Source organism: Dermacentor variabilis, chromosome 4, assembly GCF_050947875.1.
Source record: "Dermacentor variabilis isolate Ectoservices chromosome 4, ASM5094787v1, whole genome shotgun sequence".
Classification (NCBI taxonomy): Eukaryota; Metazoa; Arthropoda; class Arachnida; order Ixodida; family Ixodidae; genus Dermacentor; species Dermacentor variabilis.
Window position 1 is genome coordinate 108,969,306 of NC_134571.1, and position 11,911 is coordinate 108,981,216.

Here is an 11,911-nt window from a genome sequence, read left to right on the forward strand (position 1 = left end):
TGTGAAGGCTTTCCCAAAAATGTGAACAAAACAATATGGTTATGAGATAGTGTTCACTGCACTGACTCTCTACATTCCCTGTCTATGTGCATGGGTATATGTACTTGCAGTGAGCTACCGGTCATAAATCCACACCTGTTTCTGTATGCATTGCTTCCATTGTGTACTGAAGAATAGTATGTGCATGTGTACATGCAGCAGGTGGGATGCTACACACTGGATGATAGGCGTTCACATTGAGTTTCACATAGAGCCACTTGGGATGCTTTGCTTATCCTTTTTTTGGGGTGTTTTCATTGTCAACATGCCCCACCACACTTCAGCTGCGGTGGCTCTTGTTCTCATCAGTTGTGATGTTGTGATCTGGCCTTCATAACTGCTAAGCATGATATGGTTGCACCATCTGGGAGGGTGGGGTCATATTAGGCGATCTGTTGTAAGAGCTTCCGTGGCCACCAGATAAAGCTGTCAAACTTGTGTATAAAGGGCTACTCTCAAGCGTGACTGGCATGGTGAGTATACTTTGGTGTTAGCTGCCAAGAGTGCCTTTTCAGTGCCTAAAGTTAACCCGTAGGAGCTAGAACTCTGAGGGCTCAGTGTTCTGTTTCAGAATGGGTACCTCTCAGCACTGCCGTACCTCTTGGGGACATTCTCCAGCTGGGGAGCGGGATATCTGGCTGACCACATACGGCGAAAAGACCTGTTCACGACCAGCATCATTAGGAAGTTCTTCAATTCTATTTGTAAGCGGGCCATAGTTTCGAAGTATTCTTACAGTCTGCCTGCATGACCCCAAACATACCTGATAAATAGGTTTATAATAACTGCATCTGTCTTGGCATAATGATTGCCCTGTACTGTCCTGCCAGATTATTATAGAACTAGTGCACTTATTCGAATGTAACACGGCCATGATTGAAGCTTAAGGGGTGCCTTTTCAGTATATTATCGGGAAAAATAAAAATGAACTCGTGAGTGTAAGGCAAGACTGAAGGCAGAAAAAGGTGCCCATATTTGCTGCAAATCGTAGCTAACACTGCTTCAGGATAAATTGTGCTCAGTTACTTGTTGTTGGAGATTGAGTCACTCCATGAATGCATGCGCTGTTGGTGCTGAGAAAGTGACGACATCTTGGAGCAGTGGGGAAGTGTCATGGTTGTGCCATTTGCCATGCAATGTGTACTGCAGCAGTATATCCACACTAGCTGATGCACTGACAGAGTGCACTTGTGCAAGGGCAACTTGAGTTTGGCACTGAGCACTCATGGCCAAATATTGTAGCTGTGCAGGATGAGCTGATGATGAGTATGCTGTGCACTAGGGTTCACTTGCTGTGTACCGTGCATAGCTTGCCGCAGCTATAGGGGCAGCAATCGGACAATTCGTTACATCATCATAGCTTTGCATTGCCAGCTTAGCATGGTGAAACACCAGGAATTTGAAGCTGCGTGTAATTCAGAATGTCTGCGTTGTGGTACTCAAAAATAATGCTAATACCAACACCAGGAAGCAAATATTTTTAAACAAGTCTCAATTCCACTCTATAGGCATAGCATTGATAGCGTTAGCATAATTTTAGACAACTACACGAAGTAAGGTTCATAGTTTTTACCTGCTGCATCACTTGCAGTGAACATTCACCTGCTAATTAAATGAACAAGCATGGTGTCATGCATGCACAAGCAAAAATTAACAGACCTCACTTGATGACTGCAAATACTCACTGTCACAACGCTCGCTGTCACAGGGCAGAGTACCTGTTCACACTGCTCCATCTACGCAGAACCGTGAGAGATGGGCATCATCAGGAGATGGGAGGAAACCATCTTACTATGATTGTCGACGGTAATGTATTTGGCATTGAATTTATATGCCAACACAACAAATAGCCACCATCAAAACGAGTTATGTATCAGGCGTGTACTGCAGAGGGACTCCTCCTTTGCGCTTCCCTAAGGACACTTGGTGCCATCTAGCACCGCTGCTGTGGAGCACACGCATGGCCTCCAATATGCATGGCACGCTGGTGGATGCAAATACTTAGAAACGCATCATGCGGCAACGGGGCTCCTCTCTTGCTCTTCTTTTTGAGCACACTGCAGCAAATAATGCATTGCTGAGGAGCCTGCGTGTAGCCTCCGAGATGACGAACGTGGCACACTGGTGCCTGCGAATGCTGTGAATGTTTCCCTCGCTTGCTGCACACTCAATGGCACATACTCAGTGATCGAAGTTTGAGAGAGATTCATGGAAGAGCAGCACATACCCGTGCATTCATGGTGCAGCTCTCTAAAGTGTTGACGTGAAAGGCGTTCATTGAAAAATGGCACATACGTAGTGCATTCGTGACGCAGCCTGCTAATGTGTCGGGTTTCCATCTTTGAGAAACCCTTGTGACGTGGGTTTGATTCTGGTTAGCATTGGAGAAATTTAAGGCATTTTTCGTCATTGTAGAGCAGCAGATTCCCAGTGGCACATACCTAGTTACCCAAGTGGGCATCAAAGCCACTCATTGAAGAGTGGCAGACACCTGCTGGCACCCAGTAACCGAAGTTGACATCAAAGAGGTTCATTGAAGGCTAGCACAGACTGAGTGGCGCATACCCAGTGCTCCAAGTTGGTGTCAAAGATTTTCTTTGCATAGCGATACCTACCCACTCCCGAATCTACTTTGATTCATATCAACATGAAAGAGGTTCAGTGAAGATCGGCGCACATATGTACACATTGCCACATATTCAGTGACCCAAGTTGTTCCAATGGCTCATTTCGAATCCTGTTCCCTCAACACAGCAGTCCGATGTGCCACTTCTTTGAATATTAACTACCCAGTGACCCAGCTAGGCAGGAAAACAGTTAGATACAAACATACATAGATAGAAACATACATACTTGGCCCCTGGAGAGTGCCTTAAGTACCCTCAAAATGGAAATGCATTAAAGGTCAGCAAACTTTTACTAAACAATCAACGCGTTGCATAATCAAACAATATTTAGTATATTTCATGAAGCTTTAGTATTCTTCAGGTTCGACTAGTATTTTTTATATTCTAACGTTGCCATGTCTGAATTCGCATGCTACAGTGGTTCGTGGGAACAGGCGTCAGGCCAGTTTTGATTGATTGACACTTGTGTGATTTTGCCACTATATATGCTGTGCTAAGAGAATTCACATGGAGCCTGACAGTGTCCCAGGAACAGATAATTCGTGTTCATGTTTTGTTGTGTCTGGTTCACTGTTCAGAATGTTCAGCTTTCTCCTTGCTCTCACATATTTTTTATATTGTTTTCATGTGCAGCATTCTTTGGAACAGCCATCTGCCTGTTTATTGTGACCTTTGCGGGTTGTAACGGATTCCTCAACGTAATTCTTTTGACCATTGGCATGGGCCTCAACGGCTTCTGTTTCTCGGGCTACATGGTGACCCATGTTGACATGTCCTCGGACTTTGCAGGTATGAGAAGTGGTGCCTTCTTTTTGGTGGCATAATTGAGCCCTGCTGTAGCATTACTGAAATGCTAGTGAAATTGAATGCTTACAAAGGATCATTGCTGTCAGACGGTTAGTTAGAACAGTGCTACGACAAACTTTCTTTAGCAGAGGTTAACACTGGCCCAAACCAGTTGGATTCCATTGTTATAACTGTTAATACTGTAGTGTGGGAGTTACTGTTATATGTGGTTTATTTTACCACAGAACTGATGCTGAATGTGACAGTGGTTCTGTGGTTGGTCATTGTTATACCCAGTATACTATATTGTGTAATGGGATATTTTTTTTTGTTCTGGCAAGGTCTGTATTCTGGAATTCAGAAGTGAAGTCAGCATTTAATGTACAGGGCCCACAATGCAATTCTCAGTTTAATTTAATACTGCACCCTTATGCATCAAGCAAAGATTAGCCAGTACTGGTGTACGAATAAAGCAAAAGCCTTAGCCTCAATGTGGAAGCACCCAGCCCTTGATGCATCAAGCTATTAAATTTGGCCTAGGTGATAGTGGCGAGGCACCACACACTACACTTGTTCCATCAGTATGTTCAATATTGGCTGGAGCCCCTTGATTCTCTTTTGGCCCTGCTGCTCAAGATCAATATTTCTGAATGTGCTGGAAGAAACTGTTTCCAGCAGGTTGGACAATCAGCCACTTTCCTGTGGAGAACTAAAAAAACTATTTAACTTCAAATAATGTTGCTGCATGTTTAATCCTCTTCTCTTGAAAACTTATTTAATGACAGAAGCCACAAAAAATGATTAGATATTGCAGCAACATCAGATAACCAATCTTACAACGATGCTTCAAGCCGAAGTCTCAATGTTCAGCAAATGGTTGGTGGCGTGCATCATTTAAGTTTTTATCTTCTATGTATACATGCCTCATTTGATACTCCTTGTTTGTTAACAATTCATCTTATGTTCATTGTCTCCTCATATATTATGAGGAATGTGCCACATTGTGAAGAGCTTTTGCTCAGACAGTGTTTGGGTTTCAACTCTGCTCGGCCATTTAACTCTTTCGTTACCGCTAGAAATGTGCTCATTTTCAGTGCTTTTATGTTTGAATATTTTAAGACATAGTAGTTACAGAGTGTACTGCAATACGTAAAATTATAGCCTGATCACTGGTGTTTTGAATCGATGCATAGCAGTAATAATAGCTCAAACAATTTTGAGAATTATTATGTGAAACTTCAAACAAGCACCTCAGGAAACACGAATGAAAGTAATAATTTGCTGTTTTTTTAGTATAAGTACTGAGAGTGAAAAAAAAAATCTAATATACAAATTATGCACCTAATTCCTGGTTTCCAACTCTTGTAAGTCAGGTCACACAAAAAAGTTATGAAACTTTGGCGGCATCAGTACTAGCCATAGTTAAGCTCATGCTTTGTGGGAAAGCAGTAGCCCTGCAAATGTGAAAAGGGGTAAGTTCCCATTCTACAGGGAGCGTTTGTCTGTACTCGGTGCAGCAGGCACTTGGTTTGTTTTTTACTGCATCCTGTATACTAGCAAAGCAATGGTTGTCAGGTTGGGGAGCATGCAGGAACCTCTGCATACTTGATTATTGCATTCAGTAAGCTTTTCTGTGCAGGCAAGGTGGTCTAGTGTGCGTTCATCTGGCGCTGGAGCTTCCATTTGCTTTGTTCGGTACCTGTACATTGTTGTACAGTAATGTGGAGTGTTGCTCAGTATTGTGCAGTAATGCATAAGTGCACTTCCACAGGTGGTGTTCAGAATGTAAGAGATCAGATAGCCTGTGAAACTTCGGTCAAAGGTCGGTCTGAAATTCACTGCGTGCTGTTATGTGAATGAAAACCCCACACGACAGGAAGGATTGCTCGTAATAATTTGTACATGCACTGTCGAAGCGCTGTTAGATAACACCAAACCACAGTGGGGAAAATAATGCTGCTCTTGATATTAGTCTAATGCAGTTATCAAAATAACGTGAACTCATGAGCACCTAGCTTTGTTTGAGACATCCTCAAAACAGCTTATGTGTCAAATCGGAAAATTGACAACCCAAGAGAAGCTTCTATGTCTTTGCTGCTGTTGTCACTTAAAAATTGAGTTGCTGAATCTACCAAAGCACAACTTTTGCTTCTTTTTATTCAAGAAGTGCTAGGAGCACTGGAGGATAGTTTTGATGATACCTTCAGCAAAAGTTTTGTTTTTCCAGACTTACCAATCAGCCAAAAATGTTTAAATCTGACAAATAGGTACAGTTCAGTCTTATTTCAGGCGATTCATGATGTAGCTATTAGAAGAATTTAAACATACAGGTAAATGTTTAACAACACGTAGAAGAGCTGTCGATCAAAGTGATCGATTTCTGTAGGCGTGGTAATATAAGAAGTAATGTGGCTTGGCTAGCATTTGTTTTATAGTGACTGCTGATAAAGGAATACTGACATGATGATTTCGACTATTAGTTCTTTTTTTTTTTTTTAATGAAGGTCCTATACCTCTAAACCCTAGAGAAAATACTAGGAAGGCTGAGAGCACGCTAAAAAATTCAATACACTACAGTCGACTTCAGTTAATTCGACCCTGATGGGACTGATGAAATCGATCCAATTATTGGGCAGGTCACACTAAACAAGACGTAGAAAAAACATCAAAACATACCACTGATTCATATGGCAGTATTTGCTCGATTCTAACATGCCCCCGAATCAAACACACCCGCTTTCCATGTGTTCAAAGTATGGGGGCGAATCAGAAAGTCTTTGCCCCTATTTTTTGTTAGCCAAGGTAAGGTACATACAGGTAATTACAAATATACATACTATTCTACGTACCTCAAGCTATTTTCCCACATAGTCCCCACACCATTTCAGACATTTGTCGATGCCCCTGTGGCAGAATTCGCGACGCACGCAGCCTCCCCGAATGCTCATTGTCATGCAAGTCTTCGTGGCCTTTTGTGAACTCACAACACCACCTCACACTTCTCAAAGCAAGAAACCTCTCCCCATATGTGGGCTGCATTTCCCTAGGGATTTCAATGGACGTTTGACCCTTGCTCCATAGAAAATGAGTCACACTTTGTTGCTCGTACGCTGTGGACGTGTGAAGCACTACCGCCATCTTCAACAACAAACAGCATTGCTGTGCCACGGAGCTACCGGCAGATAAGGCTGGTCCGGTCCAAGAAAGGTCCACTGTTATGATCGACGTAAGTTTTCCAAGAAGCCATCGACTACCACATCTGGTGACGGGGGATACCCCACCAGCAGCATGGAGCTGTCATGGTTGATGTTCACGCCTCATCATTCAATTCACTTCAAGACAGCAACGTTGTCCTCCTAACCATCACGAAGTGGCCAATTATCGATGAAAGGATCCTCGTCAAGAACTCCCGGGGGAAAGCGCCGACGGCAGAACTGGATGAATGCACTAATACTTCCACAGGCTCCTCAGGAAGACATCAACGACCACAAGACTGCAAGCGGTAATTAAGGCCGCCTTGGTCCCCGTATGATCGACCTGTCAAGTGTGAGAAACGTTCAAGCAGTCATCCACATGTCAACATAATTGCCATCTTCCCCGAAAAAGCGTCACCCCTTTATTCCCTGAGCTTACACAAATGGAAGGACGAAGAGAAGAAAATCCGAACGGTAGGAGCTCGTCGACGGCAGAACCTGACGAAAGGACTAATACTTCCCCAGGCTCCCCAAGAAGACGTCGACGACCACAAGACCGCAAGGAGGCCGTCCTGGCCCTTGTGTTAATCAGAACCACTCGAGACTTGGATAAAAATCACAACCATGTATCAATGAAATGAATACATTCTCGTCTACTTTTTTTCATCATCACAATGCCCGGCTTCGTCGTCGTTTCCTGATTCTTGCGGTGAAGACCCACCTCACCCGGTCAAGATCGTATCACCACCGCTTGGAATGGATATGTTGATGACGCATTTACAGCCATAATTTGGTTAAAAAAAAATAGGGGCCATTCTGATTCGCCCTCCTAGGAAACTAATGTAAGGATAACATTAAATCTTCTCAACAAAATAGAAATCGAGGGTGCATCCGATTTTTTAGCAAGAAAAATGGCCAAGAGTCCAATACGTGTTGCACAGGAGCGACCTGTTTCTTAAAGTCAGTGTCGCCGCATGATTTTTCAAGTCATCTTTGCTGCAACATATCTGTGTTATGCGGTAAAGCATACAAGCGTCGCGAACTCTGTTTTTGGTTCAATCTTCTTTGGGGGGGGGGATGCACTTTTGATTCGGATAAATACCATAATCAGACATTGTGAGCTTCCGTTATTGCTTGAAAATATTCATGGGGCAGGCCAAAAATAGGTATTTTTGACGAGAGATGTCATTGTTCACTAAGCTCTGCCTAGACAGATGCTGCCAGTACAGGGGTTGCAATTGGAGAGTCACCATAAACGTCAGGCATGTGCATGCTGACTGGTCAGGCCTGAATTATCTGGCGAACGCGAATTTTAGGATCAAAATAATGGAAGTTTTGGTCCATAAAAATGTACAGGCACCTGCTGGAACCTTCGGTTGTGGTCAAATTAACCGAGAAATTGAATTAACCGGAGTCAAATAAACAGAACTCTACTGTAATGGCTTTTTTACAATCAGTTTTGCTTTCCAGAAGGTTACTGTGTTGTGATGTCATGATCCAGAAGGTAGTCACGTGGGAGCAGGACACTGGCACGTTTTGACACTTGCTCTGGCTCGTTTGGTCGCTTCCTATGCTGCTACTCATTGTGAAGGCTCATGTAACAGCATAGTAGATGACTGAGCAACCAGAGCAAGTGTTAAAACCTTGCACTGTCCTGCTCTCACGTGACTACCTTCTGGATCATGACGTTATGATAGAGTAGACATGAGACCGAATAGGGCTGTTAACTGTTATTATATAAATTATTAAGGGTGTCGGAGGCTTTCCAATAGTATCTTGGGATGTAGAGTTCCTGGGCCTTCATTTAGAAACACCATATAAGTACTGTAAACGCTATATACTAACATTTCTAAACTCTGAAAACGAAAAAAGTAATTTTACACATGCTTCAAAGCAAAAAAAGTCCATACTTGGCAATTTATGAATTTATTTTAAGTTCCCCAATTGCTGCTCAACTGATATCTTACCAGCATGTTTATCCAAGTATACACCCTACTCCTGCAAATTGTCAGCCAGATGCAATCAATAGTTCAGTAAAGGGCTAACTTGGGCCGGTTGTTACATCTTGCATCAAGAAAAGAGTAATAACGCAGGGCACAGGACATAATGTCTGTCACCTTCTGATGTCCTGCGTCTTGTCCCATTATTCATATTTGAAGCAACTCAGTTGTTCTGTTACAACAAGCATTTTGACTCTTGACAAGCACTGAGGTGAATTGCGATCAGTACAATTTGGGCATTATCTTGTGAATCTCTCATTTTCTGCAACTTTCACATTTCACCGGCACGTTCTTGAAAGTACATACACTGTTCATGCAAGCATTCTGCAGGAAACACCCAATGGTTATCTTGCAACAATTTTCGATAGCCTCAAAATGGGCACAGGCAAGCAATTACTGAAGGTAACATAACATTCCACAATTAACCTAGTTTACCAACATGCTTGCAACTTTGTCCACACACTATTTGTATCGCTGCTCATATTTCCTGCCAATTTCAGTGTGCTGCAATGTTTGGGTCTCCAGATTAGGTACCTATTTGTGCATATATATGCTGCTGTGTTTATATGTCTCTCATCATGTTTATGGTTTACCGCACTTCTAGTTGCAGTAGCTGCTTTGCTGCAAAAAGCACATGTATATTCCCTCTTGCAGGTACTCTGATGGGAATGACGAATGCCTTCGCTAACTTTGCTGGCTTTCTGGCACCTCTCGCAGTTGGGAGCTTGACAAACAACAACGTGAGCCTTGTCCTCAATGTTATGAATGGTTTACCTTTTGCCATTGCCTGACACTCGAAGAATAAGGAACTCCGGTGCTCTGGCAATATTTTTTTTTTATCATCTCAGTAAACTGGTTGTTTTAGACTTCTGCTTTACCTCCGATCATCTGCAACGTAGTTCAATTTGCGCACAAATTCAGAAATAATTTGAAATAAGCAAAACACACTACATCAAAACTGAAGCTTAGCTCAGAAGTTCAGCGAGTTGCCTGTCATTAGGTTGGTGATGGCTTAAAGGATAGGTTGGTGATGGCTTAAAGGAGGCATGTGCATGGAATGGCAGCACTGTTATAAGCACTGTTGTTTGTTAGTTAACGATTGCCCCTTCTTATAATGATGTCTATTGGCACCTTTATTGAATGCCCTTATTTGTACTTTATGAGTGGCACCCAATCTGCTCATATGCAAGCAGTGTTGTAGAGTGAAATAGTTGGCTTGTAGCTGACAGCTGTACCTGAATTTTTATATTATTTTCTTACTTTTCAAGCTTCTATCACTGGAAGAAAACAGTAATATGACTGTCATACTTAAAGAGTATTGTATATTAATCTACATTGACCTTATTTTAATGTTTTATTGTCCCTTTAAGGAACACCCATCTATGAAAGCATGGTTTTGGTTTCATTTTGCTATTGCTGTGCTTGAATGCATTATTTTTCTGGTTCACCCTCAGTCAGTACAATCTTGTTGACCTATCGTAATTGTTATGTGATCAGGAGCAGGAAGGCAGTCTTCTATTGGTACTTTTATTTCTTAGATACATTTAATTTTCTTTTGCTAAGCTGAATAATTATGAAATGCTATCCTTATAAGCAAATACTGCTGAAATAACTTGCTGACTTGCAAGAATTGTCTATGTGGCACGGTTGTTGTATGAAACCCTGCTGAACACAGATTTATATGCAGTGGAACCTCATTGATACGATCCCATTACGTACAATTTCCCAGCACCAACATTCATGATCGAGAACGCAAAAAAATGTCCCAATACAGCTACAGTTATCTTTTACTGGTTCATACATTTCTGGAAAACACTGTCTTTAGGCACCAATGTGCCATAGATTGCCAAACTGCGATCATATGATACGCTTTCTGGCTGGTAAATCCCATATGAACAAGACAAGGCACCAGGCACACGCAATTGAGAGCAGTAGCCACTCCCAGCACCATCTTCCCCGCAATACTCGCCTGCCTGTCTCGCATGAAGATGCTGCTGCTCAATAAGTTTCTCATGCTAGTACCAGCAAAACTCCTTGGGTTTGTCACACACTATAGTCACAGCTATCGCCACCAACCTTACTGCGATAAGCATCTTCACTTATCTGTTTCACAGCATGTGGGCTGTTGTGCCATTGGAAGCGTACTGCACGCTTTTAATAGGCAATAGCCCAGATGAGCCACTCTTCCCTGCTGCATGCGGCACAAAGGGAGCGTCGTGGATCATTTTGGTGGCATTGTATAGGCATCATATTCTAGTGTTACCCACCTGGTCAATTTCATATTTATTTCCCATCGCAGTCTTAAAACACTAGAAAAATGATAATATGCATCTCTGGTCACTTGTGCCCTACCAGCCCGACACCCAGGCCAAATTCCAGGAGCGCAAGCAAAAGTGTGCCAAATCTGTAGAAACGATAATGCACGTCTAGTGCCGTTCGAGCTCTGCCAGCTTGGCATCTCATGCTGCAGCGATTTGCACAACGCTTCGCCTTACGTAGATGTCATCTATAGTTCTCTCAATATTTTTTAGTGACTTCCGATCGTACGTTTTCTCGATTAGTATGTTTTTTATATCTTTTTTTTACAGAATGTATGAATGAGGTTCTACGTGTGCATAGAGCAAGTAATGCCAGTGAGAGGTAGTGCTGTGAAAAAGTTATGGACTGTAACTTTGTCTCCTGGTCTGATGCACATTATATAGCTTTATCATCTTGATATGTAGGACCTTGGAACTGTGACAGTATTTTACTTACTAGGTATCATTAGAACAACCATAATTGCTTATAATATGCGATGATAGTATATTTGATTTCAGTATCTAATCATTTGGTGTATTTAAGACGCCAAAGATAACATTAGATAACATTAAGATATATATTGTTGCAATTTTTTGTTGTTGCAAGTGTTGTTGAAAGTTTTTGAGGTGCACATTATATAGCTAGGTTTCTTGACTTGCTAAACACTTGGCACTGCATACCTCCCCCCCTCCTAAAGAAAAAAGAAACGAACTGACTCTCGTATGCAAAAAACAAATGTTTTCTGTGTACTTCTTGATGGCCGTCAAGTTGTTCAAAACCCTTGCTGCCTGCTTCAGATATGTCCTCAATTAGGTAAATTATTCACTTTTATCCATGGTTTTGTTGTTCCATGAGTTGTCCCAGTTATCCTGAACATTCACTGCAGGCATACAAGTGCTGTACTCTTTTATCTCAATCACTTGTTTGTCTCTGGCCCTGCGGTCACGCCGATGAAGCCACCCGATGG

The 11,911-nt window shown here is 42.3% G+C and overlaps 1 protein-coding gene across 2 annotated transcripts in view; it reads left to right on the top strand.

Moving 5' to 3' along the window:
- The window catches only part of LOC142579597 (sialin-like), a 48,264-nt gene that overhangs the window by 18,112 nt on the left and 18,241 nt on the right, over positions 1–11,911 (top strand). For both annotated transcript variants that reach the window (XM_075689978.1, XM_075689979.1), the window contains exons 7-9: positions 611–743; positions 3,300–3,455; positions 9,301–9,386. In XM_075689978.1, the coding sequence (XP_075546093.1) occupies positions 611–743; positions 3,300–3,455; positions 9,301–9,386 (375 nt within the window). The remainder of the gene's footprint in view (positions 1–610; positions 744–3,299; positions 3,456–9,300; positions 9,387–11,911) is intronic.